Below are 21,801 nucleotides of genomic sequence, written 5' to 3' on the forward strand. Positions count from 1 at the left end.
TTATTGTGATGTTTTTATCAGATGTTTGGACTCTCATTCTGACGGCACCCATTCGCTGCAGAGGATCCATTGGTGAGCAAGTGATGCTAAATTTCTCCAAATCACTTCCCATGAACAAACAAACTCATCTACATCTTAGATGCTCAGAGGGTGCATGAATTTTCAGCAAATTTTCATTTTTGGGTGAACTGTTCCTTTAAGCCACACCACAATTGAAACACTTTTTACCCGTTTACCCTTTTTACCTTTCAACACTTTGTGGTTAATTGCTTACGTAAGAATGCATTTGCCAATATGATTAAATGTAAATGTATATGTGAGTGCGTAGGCATGTGAGACCATGACCGTTTCTCAGCCTCTCACAGATACGGATGTGGCTAGATATCGCTGAAGCAGTGCATTTCCAGACATCACGCTGTGTTCAGTCAGAGAATAGAAAAAGATTAGGTCAACAGATGAGTGTTTGTGAAGCTCAGCGCTGCCTTGGGCCCATCTCTGATGAATCTCAAACAGAGAGCCAAACGCAAAGAGGTAAAAGGTTAGATAGATGCTCTCAGTGTGACTCCAAATACATCTCACATCCTCATGACACATTACCAGACATATAAGTGCTAAAGAAATGCATTTCCTATAAAAAGACTCAAAAGCTTCACAAAAGTGTTAATATCAGTTATTTAATGATTACAGGACACCCTGTAAAAAAGTAAATATGGCAAAAAGTAAGTAGCTAATGTTTAATCTTATTAATATTTTTCCATTATGTAAAATAGGACAAATAGGAAAAATGTGAAATAAAGTAGAAATTTGGAAAGCTAAAATATAAAATAATAACAATTAATAATTAAATAATAATTAATAGTATTAAAAATAATAAACCGTATTTTATTCATATATTACATATATTGCATATTAAGGTTAATTATTAATACTAATATACTACTATTAATACTATTATTACATACGTTGTGAAAAAAAAAATTAAAAATGTTTTGGTATCATAAACTTACAAGTACATACTAATAAACAAGTAAAAAATCTGTCAAAAGTTGGTGAAAAGTAAGATTTTCAATGTTTCTTCTGCTCACCAAGCCTGCTTTTATTTGATCCAAAGTACAGCAAAAACTGTAAAATTATGAAATATTTGTACTATTTAAAATAACTGTTTTCTATCTGAATACATTTTAAAATATGATTTATTCCTGTGATTTCAAAGCTGAATTTTTAGCATTATTACTCCAGTCACATGATCCTTCAGAAATCATTATAATATTCTGATTTGCTGCTCAAAAAAACGTTTATTATTATAGCTGAGTAGAATTTTTCAGGTTTTTTTTTTTTTTTTTGATGAAAAGAAAGTTCAGAAAAACAGCATTTATCTAAAACAGAAATCTTTAGTAACATTGTAAATGTTTTTATCATTGCTAAAAAGTGTTCATTTCTATCATTTCTTTCCAAAAAAAAAAAATAAATAAAATAAATAAAAAATTACACTGACTCCAAGCTTTTGAATGGTATACAGTATTATGTTATACATTTTTTTTTTATTTCAGATAAATGCTGATCTTTGAATCTTTCTATTCAAAGAATCCAGAAAAAAAAATGTACTCAACTGTTTTAAATATTGATAATAATGATAATAATAATATTTTTTCTTGAACAGCAAATCAGCATATTAGAATGATTTCTGAAGGATCATGTGACACTAAAGACTGAAGTAATGACGCTGAAAATGTAGCTTTGATCACAGAAATAAATCACATTTTAAAATATATTCAAATAGAAAGCAGTTATTTTAAATAGTAAAAATATTTTACAATATTACTGCTTTTGCTGTATCTTGGATCAAATAAATGGTGACCAGAAGAGACTTATTTAAAAAAAAATACATATTACTGTTCAAAAACTTTTGACTGCTAGTGCATATTATTAATATCGTTAGTAATAATAAAAAATGATTAAGACATTGTATATTAAGGTTGATTATTAATATTATTAACTGCCATTATTAATATATAATCTATATATTATATACATACACACACATTTTATATATATACAAAGAAAAAGATTCTCAATGACAGTACTTACATAGTAGCCACATGTGTTTAAAAGTAGCTTATGAATGATAAGAATATGTAAAGTCTTCGTATTACCTTCGGTCTTAAGTATATGCCAACCTGGGGATTTTCATAATATGACAGGAAGAGTAACGAGCAAAATCAGAAGGTCAGGTCATTAGAAAGGTTGGATGAGAGCAGAGGATGGAATATTTATGGGTAAAGGCTGAACTCTCACATGCCTTTAGACACACTGTGACAAATGAATGGCGGCATTCGAGGCAATTGAGGTCAACTGATGCCTCTAGCCTACATGTGAGTTTGCAGCAGAACAGGAGAAAGAAACACCAGATAGCCAGAACAAATGTAGCTGAAATTTGTGGAAGCTGAGCCGAAATCTGAATTATGAACTTTGCTACCTGTTCGACGACACCTGAAAGATGAACTATTACAATATATAACAACTAGAGTTCAAAATCTCTCTTTTTTTTTTTTAATAAATATTTCATCTAAAAATGGACATTCTGTCCTCATTTACTCCCTCGTGTCATTTCTAAAAATTGGGATCATAATATCTTGATGCATTAGTTTGCAAATATGCTATTTTTTCATGTTATTAGATTCATTGTGAACCGGCCTACACACTCGAAATAAAACCTTCCATATTTTGACTATTTAAGGTCTCCCAATTTCCCTCGGCACTGGAGTGTTTACTAGCGAGCTAAAGCATCTCATTAGGAAATGAACAGTGGGCGGCTGAAATCATCAGTGGCTAAATTCACCGCTCTTCTGACCGCAAACCTTCATGGATCATTTGATTAGCAGTGGGTAATTGGCTCCATCCTTCATACTCTCTGGCTTTACCTCTCGGGCACAAGGCAATCTTTAAAAGTCCAAAAGGGCAAAAGGAACTCAGCAAGATGTCGAAAGCGATTACTGTAATAAAGGTCACTCTGTTGTTTAGGATTTTTACCTTTGTATCTTCAATAGCAACTACTCTCCTGACAGTAATATAAGAAAGAAAGAGAGTTTGTCTTTAGCTCTTATATGCCAAGTTATTTGTTGGCTTTTCTCCACTATAGGATCCGGTTACATTAAACACATATAAGCAAATCTTCTTTCTGAGATGACTGACTCTGGAGGCAAGAGACTCAGAGGTCAAAGGTCAAATGAGGACACTTACCAGGTCTGTTTTGGTCAGGTCTTGATATTCTGAAGAGTAATAGGAAGGTGTTTTCCCAAAGCTGTTGCTGTCACCGACTGGTTTGTTTGGCTGGGCATGCTGGCGATAAGTGGCACTTTTAGGAGTCCAACAGAAGAGGTTGATGGATTCCCGGACACAGCGTTCAATGTCGATCTCTGAATGCAAAACAGGAAAGAGGGAAATGTCACTACATAAACTACCAGTCAAAAATTTCCAGTTGGTAAGATTTTTTTAAATGTTTTTGAAAGAAGTCTCACCAAGACTTTTATATGATCAAAAAAATGCAGCAAAACAGCAAAAATATTATTCCAATTTAAAATAACCGTTCATCTTTGAATATATTTTAAAATGTAATTTATTCCTGTGATGCAAAGCTGAATTTTCAATACTACAGTCTTCAGTGTCACATGATCCTTTAGAAATCATTCTAATATACTATTTTACTGCTTAAGAAACTGTTATTATAAATGTTAAAAACACTTGTGCTGCTTATATTTGTGGAAACAAAATGTAGCTGTATTGCATCTGTAGTAATGCAAATCACAAATTGTGCTTTAAGGTAGCGAAGACTACTCTAATAAAATGATTTTATTATGATAAGCAGGTCTTAAGCTATTAAATCCAACACTTGCAGTTATAGGAAATTTAAATATCTTAAGAAGCGCCAAGAACAGCAACTTTATGCTCATTTGGGCAAAGCCACAGGAGAATCACAGACTGTCTAACTTCCTCCTAATTAACCTTGGACGACCTTGGAAATCCTCTCCAGAGAGTTGCCCTCCAGCTGATCCAAAAACTCTGACTCGATGCCAACACTTCATTCAGTCACAAACAAACTTAGTGAAGATGTCAACACTTCATTCACTTCACTCTCCCAGCAGCAGATGAAGAAAAAATAAGAGGAGATTCAGCTGCTTCCTTCAAACGCACAGTCAGTTCTCTTGAGCCGCACGCCTTAAACCGGAGATTAAAGTCACAGGGATTCACATGGATATAAACAAATCAGGAATCCTTTCCCCACTATCTCGCTCACTTTCTCTTCTGTTAGTGAAAAAAGTATCCCTAATGAAGTGGTTTAGCATGCTTGGCCTACTATTTAAATCAAGCCGAGTGTGACAGCTTCATTTTATTTAAGAGGATATGATCTGAATACTGGATTATCAACACTGGACTTACACCGAGAGGCTGTGGTTACTGCCCTCTGAAGTAATAAAGACAAGAGAGAGTGCGTGAATAAGAGAAGCTCTGTTTTTTAAAAACTAGCATTTAAAGCATTTAACAGCATTATGGAAATGCAATATATGTGAAAGCTCCACTGTGTTCAGGCAAGCAAAGCAGAGTGAAAATAAAATTAAAATCTGGCGATTATAAAGAGGTATTTTCCCAATAATATACATATATATTAGGGGTGTAATGGTACACATATTTGTACCTTAAAATAGTAATATAGTAATGTAGTAATATAGTAATGTGAAAGGGCTCCCTATAGTTTAAAGCATTAGCTGAGTTAGATTTTTATAACTAAGAAAACTTTAATAATAACAGAATTTATTTAAAGAAAGAGCAACTTGTTCTTGTTCAGTAAACCACTGTTTAAAAAAATATAATAATACTAATTAGCATACATACATACATATATATATATATATATATATATATAAACATATATATATATAAACATATTATATTTATTTAATAAAATATAACAGGAAAACTAATATTGTCCAATATTTTTACATGGTCCTTTAGAAATCATTCTAAGATGCTGATTCTGTTTAAAAAAAATATTATTATCAATAACTATGTTTCCAATCACCTGTTTTTATACATATTTTGAAGTGTTGCATCAGAAATAAGTGATGGAAATGCCAAAAACAAAAAAAAAAAAAAAAACGTTTTATGCTGGCTTGAGGTGAAGCGTAAAAAAGCAACAACCTCTGAAAGCAACAGCCGCATTTATTGTGTTTAGTCTGCGTACTTTGAGGCACAAGTCATTTATTATACATGAAAATTATTATATTCAGTGGCTTCTCCTACTTTTCTTAGTGATATTTAGTGTCAGTTTATCTGGAAGTGACAATTTTGTTCTCTTTGACTCAGTGCTTGGAAACAGTGCTTATTGGAAACAGTGCTTAGTTGCAAATGTTTTGTGCAATATTACAATTTTGTGCACAATTAAATTTGCAACTTTGGATGCATACACAGTTAATGTTGAAAATAACTTCTTTCAGTATTCAGGAAAACACAACTTGTTGAGTCAACTTAAAATCATTTGTTACCCTGCTGCCTTAAAATTTTAAGTTCAGACAACACAAAGTTTTGTCAACTTGAAATATTAAGTTGTACTAAGTGACAACTTAGATATTTAAGTTGACTCAAAAAATTGGGTTTGTTAGGGGTATCCTTTAAAATTTGTATATATTCTAATCAATTTATCAATGCAAAAAATGAATGCAACTTTTATGTTTAGAACTTGCATGCAGTTGCAAGTCAAGTCTCTTATATGCTTTGTGTGGGAATTGCTATTTGTATGGCACTGTCTATGTGATGTTCTTCAAATCAGTCACCTATGAGACTCTTTTCCAGTTAAGATGGCAAGTAAGGCTTTGGAAGAGAGAGAGGAGGAGAAGAATGAATGCAAACAGCATGAGAGATGAGGCACCAATCAGTCAGTGCATTAAAGACTGTGACAGACGATCCACCTCTCCTCCAACCATCACCTCCCTGTCCCGCCTTCCGCTGACCCAAATCTACAGGCAGAGATGAAGAACGACAGACGGATATGGAGGTTCAAGACACGCGTGCGTCATAATTACAGAGCCTCGTCACCTCTGCCATAACTCTAATGTAACATCCTCAGATCGAACCGAACAGCGCCTGCACCAGGGACCCTTGACATCCCATATGTGCGTCCCACATTCAATCCATACCGCTCTCGAATCCCAACCCTACACAGTGACACGAAAGGAATGAGCAAAGACATTCAGTCACATCGAATGAATGTTGCATGAAACGCCACCACCTTCCAGCACAGTATTCCTAGTGTAGCCAAGACAAATATCACGTAATCGAAAGACAGATTTGGCTATGCATTCCACATCCCGTCTTTATAAACACAGCTTTTGTCATAGTATTAGCTACAGACGTTATTCAGTCTCTCAGATGGCATGCAATTCACATGCATGAAGGAGTCATCTGGATTCAGTGGGAAAAGAGGATAAGAACTAAATGACAGCCTACTAAATTCTCCTAAAGTCATCTGATACGGTTGAAAGAGTGAAATCAGCCCTATACGGGTATGGAATAGACATTATTATTATGCTTGTAATCATAATAATTGTAGTAGCTATGATATTTTGGTGTTAACAATGGTTCTCATGGTACATTTTTTGGAAGTTTCCATGGTGAATAACCAAAACCTGTGGTTAAAGACTTTTATCACACTGTACAAGAAGTCAGGATTTATATTATGACATTACATCTGCATTAATCCACGACCAAGTCTGCTTGGTTGATTAATAGAAATGTTACATTTAAAATGTTGAAATAAAAAACACATTAAATAAACTACTGTCCAAAAAACTGGGGTCAGATTTATTTTTATTTATTTATTTATTTAAATTAAAAATACAGCAAAAAAGTAACTTTGTGGCATGTTATCACAATTTTAAGATTATTGTTTTTAGATAAATATTTCAATATTTCGTAATTTTTTGTAATTATTTCGTAATTTATTCCTGTGATGCACTGCTGAATTTTCTGCATCATTTATCCAGTCTTCAGTGTCACATGATCCTTCAGAAATCTTTCTAATATTTGATTTTCAAGTAATATTTCTGAATTTTTTAAAAATAAATAAAAAATAGAAAATGCACCCTTGTTAAATACATTTTAATTCATTAAAAAAAAAAATAATAAAAACTTGCTTTTAAACTTTTGATTGGTAGAGAGAAAGTAAATATATATATATATATATATATATATATATACACACACACACACACAAGTCAAAAGTTTTTGAACAGTAAGATTTTTTTGTTTTTTAAAGTCTCTTCTGCTCACCACGCCTGCATTTATTTGAAAATGTAATTTATTCCTGTGATCGAAGCTAAAATTTCAGCAACATCACTAAGGCCCTTTAAAAATGTATATGAGTGGAGCACTTACACTGAACATCACCCGGAGCTTCATGGCTTCTCTTGACAGAACAGATTAATGTTAGCATGTCCATTCAGAGTCTACAAAATAATGACAAAGTGCAAAGCGAGCGAACCTGGGCCATTTAACACCTATCGGCTCGTGAATGCATTTCATCACTGCCATCATTTCCCAACCCATGGTTTCCAAAAGGCATGAGAGGGGAAGAAAAAAATGCCCTTGATAAAGGTGATAGTGGTTAGCTAAACCTCTTTATGAGGGAATAAAAAGACTGAGGAGAAAAATTCACCTCTATGACTTCTCTCCAACAAAATATCGCTTGCTTTTGTGAAACTAAAAAAAGGATGCCTGCAGTTGTGGCCAAAACACAGCATGCACTCACATACACAAACCCAGTCTCTATGGTTTAATTAGTAACCTGCGTGAGAGAATAAAAAAAAAAATGGTAACATGTTATTAACAAGTTGAGACGTTTGTGTACAGGAGGCAGGAATTACAAGGCACTGATTCACCAACTCTATATTTAGTGCTAACAGTGTGTAAAATAAACACAGTCATGTAGCAACAAGTGGGTCAAACTAACACAGAGGAATGTGATGACAGTGCTTAAAGTCTCAATAGAAAATGTCTTATTGAATGCTATGGGAATAGAGTAGGGCATGGGCATAGATGAATAAGTGTACAGTGTAAAATGAGATTCTGGGGAAGCAATATAACCGAAACTAAGCTATGTTTCAATGGCAAGGACCTTTATTACTATTGCTTATACTTGGGATGAGGGATTTTAAATAAACTTGCATCTCATATGTATTAACTTAAAGAAATTCTGTCATCATTTATTCACCCTCAAGTCTTTCCAAACCCTTTTTTCCCTCCCAGTGGAAGATAGTGGCGGTCATTTTTGCCACTCAGTTACAATTAACGGTGACCAAAGCTTGCACCCTATGGAAAACACCATTAACCTTTGTATTATGTTAAAGTTCTGGATACGATCTTCATGTTCCAGTTCTAACTGAGGCTAATTGGGTTCAATACCATCCAAAAAAAAACCCAAAATGTTAATTTAATGTTAATACTTTCCATACATATGGTTTTATGATTTCCGTGACACAGAATTGTAGAATCCAGTCATAAAAAAAAAAAAGGAATTCACTGTATAACGCGGAACGTCACAGAATTTGCCAAGTTTTGGACGTAGTACAAAGTAGGTCAGTACTTTTAAATCAAATCGCGATATGGACTAGTGACTGTGAAGTTTACCATTTCTTCTGAGAAAAAGTATCATCATATCATATGCAAACAGAAACTTGAACGTCTTCACAACAAGCTGTCAAAATAATTTCTTTTGTTTAAATTGAAGAAACTGTAACAGGAATACATGACTTAATGTACTGACATCACAACTTCTAATAATACAATTTTATTATAATAAAGTTGTATAAAATATTATTAAAACACTGTCTTTTATGGAATATTTACCAGATAAATTATCTACCAGAATTTATTTAGCAGAAAAAACTGAATACACAAGACAGTCTTTATGAAAATTAAAGAAATAAAATAATATATATATAAAATTTTATAGCTCATTTTATTTCATATATACAGTACTGTGCAAAAGTCTTAGGCCACTAGTATTTTCATCAGCTAAAAAATGTTTTAAAGTTAGTTAAAGTCAGTCTTTTGCTGTAGTGTGTCAGTAGGAAAATATCAGTTTACATTTCTTCATTCATTTTGCCATTAATTGTAATAATCCAGTGAGATTTTTGTATGGAGCACAGGCTGTTGTCAGACTCCTTGTGCAAACAGAGATGTGATCTCTCCATCATTCAATCCAGTCTGTCTTAAGAAACAGAAAAAACGGAGACAGACTAAATCCAGAAGAACCGTGGCAACATCTCCAAGATGCTTTAAGAGACCTACACCTACAAAGCTACAGTACTGTTAAAATTTTTAGGCAGTTAGGCACATAAAATGAGGATGCTGTCAAAAATAATGTCATAAATAGATTTTCTTTATCAATTAACTTATATTAACTAAAATAAATCAGCATTTATTTTAGTTAATATAAGTAGCTTTTGCCCTAGGTGCACTTGTGCAGAGTTTTTCAGGTAGCTTTGCAGGTAGGTTACCTGAAACATCTTGGAGATGTTGAAACAGTTCTTCTGGATTTAGTCTGTTTCAGTTTTTCTGTTTCTTCATGTCATTTCAGAGACAGACTGGATGATCTTTGTGTGGAGCACTGGCTGTTGTCAGACTCCTTGTGCAAACAAAAATCTCACTAGATTATTACAATTAATGGCAAACAGAACATTTGGAAATGTAAACTGATGTTTCCTACTGACACACTACAGCAAAAGATTGAAATAACTTACTTTAAACCATTTTTTAGCTGGTGAAAATACTAGTGGCCCAAGACTTTTGCACAGTACTGTATATATGAAATGAAACCATTAAAATTTGCTTTGAAAAAGGCAGAATTTGAGAAAATATATTTCAAAGGGCCTTACTTTTTTTTTAAATTTCTTAATAAATTGCTGCTAAATTGTGTAAGATTATGATTAATTAGACATGGTTTTTGATTAATACATTTAATTTAACCATTAACCAGATTCTAGAAAAAAAACAGACATTTAATTTAACTTCACATCACGAAACGAAGCGCAAACAGTACAGCATGGCAAAGATCATGGGTTTGACTCCCAAAAAAATTCACATGCACGAATTGATAAAAATGTACAGCTTCAACACAGCGTACATTTCTTTTAATAAAAGCATCTACTAAATGCATAAAAATAAAAATGTAATTGCCCTCAGAGGGTATCTGAGAAACTGATATAACAAAAATATATACAAGATACAAAATTGTGACCCTGGACCACAAAACCAGTCATAAGGGTCAGTTGTTTAAAACCAGCATCACTTTCCATTGATGTATGCTTTGTTAGGAAAGGACAATATTTAGCCGAGATACAACTATTTGAATATCTGGAATCTGAGGGTGCAAAAAAAAAAGTTGTCAAAATGAAGTTCTTAGCAGGGCATATTACTAATCAAAAATTAATTTTTGATATATTTACAGTAGGAAATTTACAAAATATCATCATGTAACAATCTTTACTTAATACCCTAATCATTTTTGGCATAAAAGAAAAAAAAACCCTACCCATTCAGTGTATTTTTCGCTATTGCTACAAATTTACCTGTACTACTTAAGACTGGTTTTGGGCAGGGTCACAATTTTTATGCAAGCACATTCCACAACACCAAAACAGAAGTACCAATATGAATGCTTTGTTCAAGAAGCAAACGGATTCATTAGTTGGGTTCACTTCACTCAATGAATCAATGATTCAACAATGAATATTAGCAATGCAGAACATCTAAAATGTCAGTCTGCTCAACACAAACAGCTCTTGCCCAGCTACTTCAGATTTTGAATGCAATGCATATAGAATACTTTTATTTATAGAATTTTCAAAATTTGAATTTGTACCCCTAGAAACCACTCAGAACTCCCTAGCAACCACACAGCAAAGCAATGGCAAACTTTAACATTATGGTAACTGAGAATTGCATGTTCAAGTACTTGCTTTTTAGTCAAAATTAGCTGAACAGTTGGCTGGATCTCTGGAAAAACTAAACATCTCGGAGGAACAAGTGCTGCTGATTACCATTTGTGTGCCAGTTTTGGCAAGAGTTAGTCCAAATTGTTTGGAACAAAGTGTCCTTAAAATCAAGTTGCACTTTAAATCTACTGATATCAACAGGTTTGAGAAACATTTTGCATACTAAAAACTCTTCACTAATACAGTGATATGTGTGTGTTTGAGACTGAAAGTGTTTGACTGCAGGAAACCGAGAAGAAGCTGGTAAGCAGCGAGGAAAAATATTTTACCTATAAAAGGAGTTTTCTCCCTCAACTCCTCAGACTTTTTTCATGCGGCTTGCCAGCGAAAAGAACTGAAAAATGAAATCCCTAAATCTCAGCGGCATCGACCTGCACCCCGTTTGGAAACACCAGTCTCCTTCCAATGGCTTTTAAATGTTTAATGCCACTCACTCCTTTATGACGAGGAAATAGCCATTTAAAACGAGCGATTTGGAGACAAACGAAGCGAAACAATCTCAAGATGTGAGATAACGGCCCACATCATGGACGCCTGCCAGGGAGATCCAGTAACAGCAGAGGCAGGAGCAGTTGCATGCGAGGCAAATCGAAGCATTTGAGGCACGCATTAGAGGCAGGAGCACAACTCGACGGCATGCGGTGGAAGAAATGACAGCCGTGACCTTCTCAAACATAAGCGTCTGCATATTCGTCCGCGTTCGCCAGGAACTACCGCCCCACGCGGTGTTAATTACACCGCTGTCACAATTACAGACAGAAAAGAGAAAAGACGCCAATCCCCCGAGACCTCCGTTCAACCTACGAAAAAAAGCCCCATGCTCGGCTTCAAAAGCGAAACTTTCAAAGGCGTTTAATTCTCGGAGAGCTTGTGTGTTCGTGGATTTTCACCGCATAATGTTGCTAGTCAGTAAGCTGACAAAAGTTTTGCTTTGAAACAAATTCCCTGTTTTTGTGAATACTGATGCTTTGCATATGCCCAAAAAACCCCAGGCAACATTTAAAGACTTCCCCGGGAGAAATAATGTGACATGTTTGTAAATAATTCTCACAAAGTCTTCCTCTGAACCACAAAATAAAACTACCTAGACAACTAGCTGAGCCTTGCAAAACTTCTGAGGCAGTACCATGGCACAGCCATAGTCGATCAGTACTTCAACAAACAGTACCATGGTATTTTGTGATTTTTATTAAAATATTTTGATCATAATACTCCAATAAACATCACTATGGTACTAGAACATTACATCCCAAAAATGCCAGGATCTGTCCCAACACATTGGTTTTACCATGGTAGCATGTCTAAAAATCACGGTAAAGCCAAGGTTTTTAAAACGCATCACACTGATTAACTTTTTCATCTGTGAAGTTACATTAAAAATGCAATTAATACAGACAGAATTGATTGGAAAACACCTCTTGTGTGATGATTCTGATTTAAAATTCATTTTGATATTTTTAAAGCAAAGAATATATTGAGGTGGTGTAACACTCTGGAGATAGTAATAAACTTTTGCTAGTACTTGACTGCATCCAATTAATAGAACTTTTACTCCTTGCAAGTAGACGGGCATATTTTTTTCTTCAAAAACAGTGGAGTTTTATTTTAAAATATTAATATTTTTGGAAAAAAAGCAAATTATATAAAAAAACAGAACCCCTGAAGCCCCTAATGATTGTCTGTCAATGTCAGTATCACTATTAATTAGTGCTGTCAATTGATGGAAGAGAGAAAAAAAAAACTAATTAATCACACATTTTTTCTGAAATTAATCGCGATTAATCCTACCTAACATTAAAGTTTTTAAATATACTTTCATATTGCAAAAAATTCATATTCAGTCTTCAAATTAAAGGAGAAGTCCACTTCCAGAACAACAATTTACATATAATTTACTCACCCCCTTGTCATCCAAGATGTTCATGTCTTTATTTGGGATCGTTTGGAGCTGCATTTAAACTGCCTTTTGGAAGTTCAAAATCGGGGCACCATATCAGTCCATTATATGGAGAAAAATGCTGAAATGTTTTCCTCAAAAAAACATAATTTTTTTTTACGACTGAAGAAAGACAAACATCTTGGATGACAAGGGGGTGAGTACATTATATGTGAATCTTTGTTTTGGAAGTGGACTTCTCCTTTAATGTACAAACTGAAGCTGCAAAATGAGTCGCGATTAATTGATTCAAAATAAAAGCTTACGTTTGTATACTATATGTGTGTGTACTGTGTATATTTATTATGTATATATAAATACACACACACACACACACACTCACACACATGTATATATTAAGGAAAATATATATTAAGGAAAAAGTGTTTACATACAATACATTCAAATATTTGTGTGTGTGTATTTATTGTAAATATACACAGTACACACACACACACACACACACCTATAGTATGCAAACATAAACTTATATTTTGAATTTCATTAATCATGACTAATCGTTTTGCAGCTCTAGTAGAAACCACATAAAGAGAGTATATTTTTAACATTTTTAATATAAAGGCCAGTATCACTGATGCCAACATTACCGATGTCTCTAGGAAATTGTTCATTTTACCCTAATATTTAAGCACCAATTCGGTGTTTGCAAACAGTCATGATGTTTTTTTGTGGGCAGGGCCTATCTGGTGCCAGAAAATGGCAGTTTTCACGTAGCAGTAAAAAAAAAAAGATAAATTTGAGTTTATATTTAAAAATTTTGACTTTTAAGATTATATCTCACAATTCTGATAAGAAAAATCAACTTGTCATTCTTTTTCCCTCAGCTCAGAATTATGAGTTTATATCCCACACTTCTGGCTTTTTTCCCCCTCAGAACTGACAAACTCGCTATTTTTTAGTTAAACTGAGTTATAAAGTCCGAACTAGGAGATATAAAATTACATTTGTGAGGAAAAAAAGTCAGAACTGTGAGATAAAACAAGCAAATGTTGTGTAAAATGTTATAGGTTTAAATAGTATTTCATGCTGTAACAGTAATACAATAATATAATATAATATGTCCCTATGAACTGCATATGTGTATATTATGTAGACCTCTTGTTTAAATCAAGTTTATGCTTTAGAGTAATCATAGCAGGTTTAACCCATTAATCTGTCCATTTAAACATGTGCATTTAACTTCAAATGGCATCTTTGATGACAGTATTTTATAAAAAATGATTTGCATTCCAATTCTGACATCCAAAAGCACATTAATACATTTTTTAAAATCTTACTTCATGTATTTTAATCATTTTGTCCACTTGTTGCCAGTGTTTTTCAGCCACCACAATGCTGGAAGAGACGTAACTGTGACGTCTACTCCAATTTGGTCTATAGTCATTGAACATTACAGTATAATTGAAAGATATCCATTTTAAAATTTGTTAGTCTTGAGATGTAAAATAACATCTTCTAGTGAACTTCAAACACTCTTTGCATAAACCCATTATTTACCTGTGTCCTTCAGCAAGTAGGATATGTAAAGAAATTGAATACAGTTATCAAACACTAAATACTAAATTAAATATAGATACATCCTTACAGCCATAAAAGTTATTAATTTCCTCTTTTTCTTTAGGTTTTTGATTAATAGAGATCACAGCAGCAGTTCTTAGGTTATTAGGCTGCTATTACTCTGACATTTTAAATGTTTTTATGAGATTTAAATTAGATTTGTAAATCATTTTCCCTGCTCATATTTTTGTATATCCTTATTTGACAACATAAAGAGGAAGAATCAAAATCATCTGCATGTTTCAAAAAATTGAGACAGTGTTAGCCTAAGGAGGTAATAAAATGTCAACAGTAGCAGAATAAATATTGCAAAATATGAGATCAAACAGCACTCTTTTTCAAAAAAATATCCAACAGCAACGATTTATGATGGATGATGTACGCCAGAGCTGATTTACTCTATTTATAATGGATTATTAAAAAGAAACAAAAAACAAACCCAGTCAGCTTCCTCCTTATAATTCAGTCAGCTACATGCCACTGAGTGTTAGACTACAGATACTCCTACAGCCCAGTAGATTTACATGATATAACACTGACTAACAGGTTCTGACACAGCAGGATGACTTGAAAACAGCACTACTAGTTAATCTGGCTTGAGGAACTGATCAAGCCTTACTGTGCATCCCTCACGTTCTCTGCTTATGCCAGGTTTTCAGCATCTGATAGACTGTCCTGTAAAACCTCTAAAGCTATTTCCAGACTTGTCAGTGACAGATGCTTATTAGCCACTTGTAGTCAGATCCTCTTTTTGTCAAAATGTGATTTGTGCTTTGCTTCCAGCTGGATATTTGTCTGCCGACAGGACGGAGTAATGGCGTGTCTCACAGGCTTCTGTTGAACATCGCTGCCACGTCTATAACAGATTTCTCTGTGATGGTTGTTGCAATGGTTTTGCTGATGTTAAAGCTGATTTGTTTAGAATTTTGCTTTTCTTTTGCTATTTTTTTTGGGAATGATCACTACCACCTGACAGGCACCACAGAATCAGTCGTCCTGCAAAATCATACTCGTCTTTGTGACAATCTTAGTCTCTGGAAACAGCAAAAAAGAATTTGGACAGGACTGTCTGTTACAAGTCATCACTTTTGCAATTCTGTTTGATGCCACTAGAGCTGCACATTTCAGATTTAAAGGTGCAGTAAGTAGTGTTTCTTATTTGTCTTCCCAAACCACTAATATGACAGCATTTTGCCTCTTTGCGGCCGCTACTGTCTAACAAACAGGCCTTCCTGGAACATGTGAGAGTTTGAGGCAAGATCCTCACGTGGTTAGATGCAAGAATAAGCTGGTCATGTGATCTTGACATGTTGGCCACAGTGAGTAAATTAAAATGTGTATTTTAGAATAAACTAACTTTCTTAGTACACCACTAAATGTTATTTTACAGTGCCTTGCGAAAGTATTCATACCTCTTCATTTTTTCCATGTGTTTTTATGCTGCTGCCTCACATTAAACTGCTGTAAATTACTTTTTTTGTTAATACATTTCAAGTTAAATTAACCTGTGGCAAATTCATTGGAATGAGTATGATTTGGCAAGGCACACACGTCTTAATAAAATGTCTAACAGCTGGAAATGCATATCGGAGCAAAAACCATGCCCTGAGGTCAAAAGAACTGCCTGTAGAGCTCAGAGACAGGATTGCGTCAAGCCACAAATCTGGGGAAGAGTTCAGAAAAAAATTCTTCTGCATTGAAGGTTCAGAGAAGCAAAAAGTCTCCTTTATCCATAATGGAAGAAGTTTGAAACAACCAGGACTCTTCCTAGAGCTGGTCTCCTGGCCAAACTGGGCAATTGATGGAGAAGGGCCTTGGTTATACTGGTGACCAAGAAGCTGATGGTCACTCTAGTTGAGCTCCATAATCATATATGCAGATGGAAGAAACTTATAGAAGGTCAAACATCACTGCAGCAATCCACCGATCTGGGCTTTATGGTGGTGTGGCCATACTCAACCCTCTCCTCAGTGAAGATACACGAAAACACATTTGGAATTTAAAAAAAAAAAAAACACCTAAACCCTCAGACTTTGAGAAACAAGATTCTCTGGTCTGATGAACCTCAATTCCAAGCATCATGTTTGAAGGAAACCAGGCACTGCTCATCACCTGCAGAGTACCGTCCCAAAAGTAAAGTGTGCTGGTAGTAGCCTTATGCTGTGAGGCTGTTTTTTAGCAGCAGGGACTATGGGACTCATCAGAGTAGAAGAAAAGCACAACCTACCAAAATATTGAGATAGCCTTAATAAAAACCCAGTTTAGAACATTCAGAACCTCAGACTTGACAGAAGTTTCACCTTCCAACAGGACAATGACCCTAAGCACACAGCAAGAGTGGCTTATAGACAACTTTGTAAAAAGTCCTTGAGTAGCCTAGCCACAGCCTGGGCTTGAATGCAACCAAATACTTCTGGTGAAACCTGAAAATGTCTGTCAGACCCCATCCAAGCTGACAGAGCTTGAGAGGTGAAGAGGTGAGGAGAAGAATGGCAGATGTGCAAAGCTTGTCGCATCATACCCAAAAAGACGTACGGCTGTAAAGGTGCTTCAGCAATGTACTGAGTTAATTTTTAGTTTGCAATGTACTTATTTCAATATTTCATTTTTAATCAATTTAAATCATTTTTAAGTTGTGACAATTCTGTGTTTGCTTTGTCATTATGGTGCATAGAGTCTTGATTGATTTGGAAACAAAATAATTTAAAGCACTTTAACATGAGACAGCAACATAAAACGTGACAAAAATGCAAGGCACTGTAGTATCATATACTATTATAGTATTTAATATATTAATATTTGTAATATTTTCAGTATTTATTTTCATTTCAGTTTAAATTTTGTGCTTTCTTGCATTTTTATTAGTTTTTTATTTCTGTTTAGCTTCTATTTAGAATTTTACTTCAGTTGTAATTTCAAATTTTAGTACTTCATCTTACTATTTCACTTAGTTGTGAAGGCTATTGTTTTAATATTTGATTTTTTTGTTAGTTTTTCCATGTCAAAATCAATTTTTATTACTTTAATAGTTTTATTATTTCATCATTTTATTTATTTCATCATCTCACGTGCAAATTATTGTAAAAAAGTCAAATCTACTTTTTGTGTAAAACATGTAAAGTAGAAAAGAATACATAATGGTAATATTTTACATAATACTGGTACATATTATACATCTATGTGACCCTGGACCACAGAATCAGTCATAAGGGTTATATGGGAGATAATCTGAAAGCTGAATAAATAAGCTTTCCATTGATGCATGGTATTGTTATGATGGGACAATATTTGGCCAAGATACAACTATTTGAAAATCTGGAATCTGAGGGTGCAAAAAAAAAAAAATTGAGAAAATATGTATGAAGCATTTTTTTTTTTAAATAACAGGAGTTAATAACATACTTTGCTTTCTTTCTTTCTTTCCTTCTTTCTTTCTTTTTTCTTTGGGTCCTACCCCTTTATATATGGCTTTGCATCTTTATTTTCTATAGATTCAAAAATGTATTCAAATGTATACAGGCTAGAGTGGATTAGACATCTCTTACTATGGGAAAAACAGGAAGTATGACCAGCATGCATATCTATTGCCAATTAAATAGGAACAAGACATTTAATGCTGCTTTCCTGCCTTTTTTCTCCACCTCTTCTCACAAACACACACTGGGTTTCTATGTTTTATGAGGACAATCCATAGGCATGATGGTTTTTCTACTGTACAAACTGTATTTTCTATCCCCTTACCCTAACCCCGACACAAAATTTTCAGCATTTCAGCATTCAGCATACACAAAAATTCATTCTGCGTGAGCTTGTTTCCTCATAGGGAGCAAAAAAAAAAACGTCCCCACAAACACAAGGATTTTGGATATTGCTATTTCATACCTGAACCACACACACACAAATCCAGACAAACACTCACTAAAAAAAAACAAGTCAGAAAACAAAAAGCTTTTTTGAACCCTAGCCTTTGTTTACACCAGTGTGTTTTGGCCTGAAAGATATGGTGACAAGTTTCTAAAATTCTCCTGCTTTCAACTGCCACGGTAACGTGATATTTTCCACATTATTTTGGGAAGTAATCCCTGCATTGTGACTGAGTATACACACCATCAGCGTTCTTGCAGCGCTGAATGCTCCCAGCTAATTCCCTCACATTAGACTCAATCATCGTCCATCACTTCAGCCACACCGCGCAGCCCCGTGTTGACAGCAACCTCAGGGAATAGTGGCAAGCAGATGCCAGAGGAAACACATGGAGCTGCTCCGATCAGAACGCCACTCGACAGGCCACGGCGGTGCCAGCTGCCTCTCCCAACATACCACACGGATAGAACGGCATAAGCCGCATAACTTATCCTGAGCTCATCGCAAACAAGTCCCAACTGAGTCCCGGCGTCAGGAAGCTTACGGGGAATAAAGCACATTGTTTGACAGAGGGGAGGTAAGGTGCACTTAACCAGACAAGTGTGCATCACTGTGCAAGTCTGGGTCCACGGCAACAGCAGCAAACACGTGTTTATCAGCACAATACTCACGTTTCTATAGTATACAGCGGATGTAGCCACAATGCACCTTCTTTACATAAATCTAGCATACACTCAAGGTGCGGTCACATTTATCCTTGCTCTGGAAAATTTTGTGGGCAAAATTCAGGCATTTCAGCAGGAATCTACTTGATCAATATGACAATATGACCTAAAATATGACACCTTAGGCAACAGACAGCAAAATTTTGTAAAATGTGACCGGATCTTTACTCCGGGATTTTTCAAATAAAATAAAAGCTCAGTGTACTATGCAGAAATATTAATTCACAATGCAAATTTATGCTAACTAAACAGCAAAACGGGTAATTTAGAAATTGTCAGTAGCATACAACCACCCATGTTTACATATCAATGCCTGTTCAATATTCAACAATGTGACCTGTTGAATGAGAGTCCGAACTAAACTGGCACGCAGAGGTTTGCTAAACATACCAGACGTCATTTACATACAGAAGTCTTAAAGGTACAGTAGCAACAGCTTGTCAGGTCAGAAATGGTCATACAAGGAACCCTGAGTAGCATTATAGATGGACTGTAGGGGGAAAAAAATTCATAAAAACCTACAGAAGAATATGTCCGTGAGAAATGTGTTGCACTGATGACTCTTACCGGGCAGGTCTGAGAATAGCAGTATGCACTCGTTGAAGCCGTTGGCCAGCAGACGGTCTCTCAGCTGCTGTAGAATAGCTACACCGATGCAAAAGGGGAAAGAGGAGTTTCCCAAAAGCAGAGTGTCCCACAGGTGGAAGATCTTGTGCAGGGGAAACACATCTGCGGAGGAAATGGGACAAGAAATGACTTATTGCGAGTGTATTTTGCAGCCTTTGCACTGTAGCTGCACAGCTGCACAATAATAGGGCCAACAGACATTCTGTATCATGGCTGTTGCTATGTTGTGTAATTTCTGAATTCAAATGTGTATTTTCAGATCCCAGAACTGGAATTATTCATGTCTTTTTTAAAAAAAAGACAGCTATATCATGTCATTATTAAAACAAATAAATAAATAAATAAAAAGTAATTAATTTGTTGTGCATTTAAAGAAAAATGTACTCAGTAATTTATTGTTTATTGTTGTGTGACCATCAAAGGACAACATAGCATCTTAAAATATTATTTACATTTAGTAAATAATACACTACCATTCAAAAGGATTTTTAATGTTTTTTTAAATGAGTCTCTTCTGCTCACCAAGCCTGCATTTATTTGATTCAAAGTACACCAAAAGCTGTAATATTTTGAAATATTTTCACTATTCAAAATAACTGTTTTCTATTTTAATATATTTTAAAGTGTAATTTATTCCTGTGATCAAAGCTACATTTTCAGCATCATTACTCCAATTATCAATATTTAAAAAAGTTGAGTATTTTTTTTCAGGATTCTTTGAAAAATAGAAAGTTTCAAAGATCAGCATTTATCTGGAATAAAAAGCTTTTGTAACATTATACACTACCATTCAAAAGCTTGGAGTCTGTATAATAGTTTTGGGGAAAGAAATTGTATGAATTAATACTTTTACTTATCAAGGATGCTTTAAATTGATCAAAAGGGATTTTTAAAGATATTTACAGTGTTACAAAAGATTTATATTTCAGACAAATGCTGTTCTTCTGAACTTCTGAAACCTGAAAAAAAAATGTTTTCAACATAATAATAATAATAATAATAATATTTGTTATGTATATAATGTATATATGTTTTATGATTTCTGAAGGATCATGTGACTGGAGTAATGATGCTAAAAATTCAGGTTTGAAATCACAGGAATAAATTACATTTTAAAATACATTAAAATAGAAAACAGTTATTATAAATAGTAAAAATATGTACTTTGGATTAAATAAATGCAGGCTTGGTGAGCAGAAGAGACTTCTTTAAAAAAACATTAAAAATCTTACTGTTCAAAAACTTTTGACTGATAGTGTAGTTTTAAATTATTATTACTACTACAACTAATAATAATATACAAATTATTATTATTGTGTGTTTTTACCATAAGACACTGGACATTACAGTATGTTTGATTAAACAATGCAAAATTAGTCCATCAGTGCTTATTGTTTTGGAAATGCAAGTCTCTGAAAAAGTACAATACTGACACATTTATCATCATCAAAGATGTAATCAGAACAATTCACCACACCAAATTACGTGCCATAAATTATTACAGTGCAAATCACTATAATTACAGCCAAGGTTGTGTGTCCTTCTATAATTTTAGCGAATGGTTCATCTTAACGCCTTCATTTGAAGAGGTTTAATTCCACAAAGTTGAACATTAGGAACTAGCCAACTTTATGAGGAAAAGGAAAGGTAACACTTCATTATAAGGTCCTATTTGCTATTATGATGTAGTGCATTAGCAATAATCTATTGAGAAAATAGTTATAAAATTAGCATATGCTCAATCTTGCCAATGAGTGGCTGATACTTACGTGTGAACATTGTAAGGAACCACGGGATCGCATACAGCTGAAAGTAAGAGAAAGAAAGAACATTCATTCTTGCACAAAAGCTATTTTTACATGAGTAACAATGTGATTAATATGAATAAACAGCAAGGGCCCTTTTATAATTCCCAATAAAACACCTCAGCGATTGTTAAATTCATCAGAGGAAACCTGTATTTGCAATTCAGGCCTTTGCTTCACAGCCTACTGTGAAACGAGAGGACGTGCGTGGGAGTGTA

General features: G+C 34.3%; 1 protein-coding gene across 1 annotated transcript in view; it reads right to left on the reverse strand.

Moving 5' to 3' along the window:
* The window catches only part of tbck (TBC1 domain containing kinase), a 60,188-nt gene that overhangs the window by 13,588 nt on the left and 24,799 nt on the right, over window positions 1-21,801 (reverse strand). Inside the window, exons 21-23 of the mRNA XM_051114900.1 lie at window positions 21,548-21,584; window positions 19,719-19,880; window positions 3,241-3,416 (exon numbers count right to left, since the gene is read on the reverse strand). Of these exons, the coding sequence (XP_050970857.1) occupies window positions 3,241-3,416; window positions 19,719-19,880; window positions 21,548-21,584 (375 nt within the window). The remainder of the gene's footprint in view (window positions 1-3,240; window positions 3,417-19,718; window positions 19,881-21,547; window positions 21,585-21,801) is intronic.

The sequence above is a fragment of the Labeo rohita genome, chromosome 1, assembly GCF_022985175.1.
Source record: "Labeo rohita strain BAU-BD-2019 chromosome 1, IGBB_LRoh.1.0, whole genome shotgun sequence".
Classification (NCBI taxonomy): domain Eukaryota; kingdom Metazoa; phylum Chordata; class Actinopteri; order Cypriniformes; family Cyprinidae; genus Labeo; species Labeo rohita.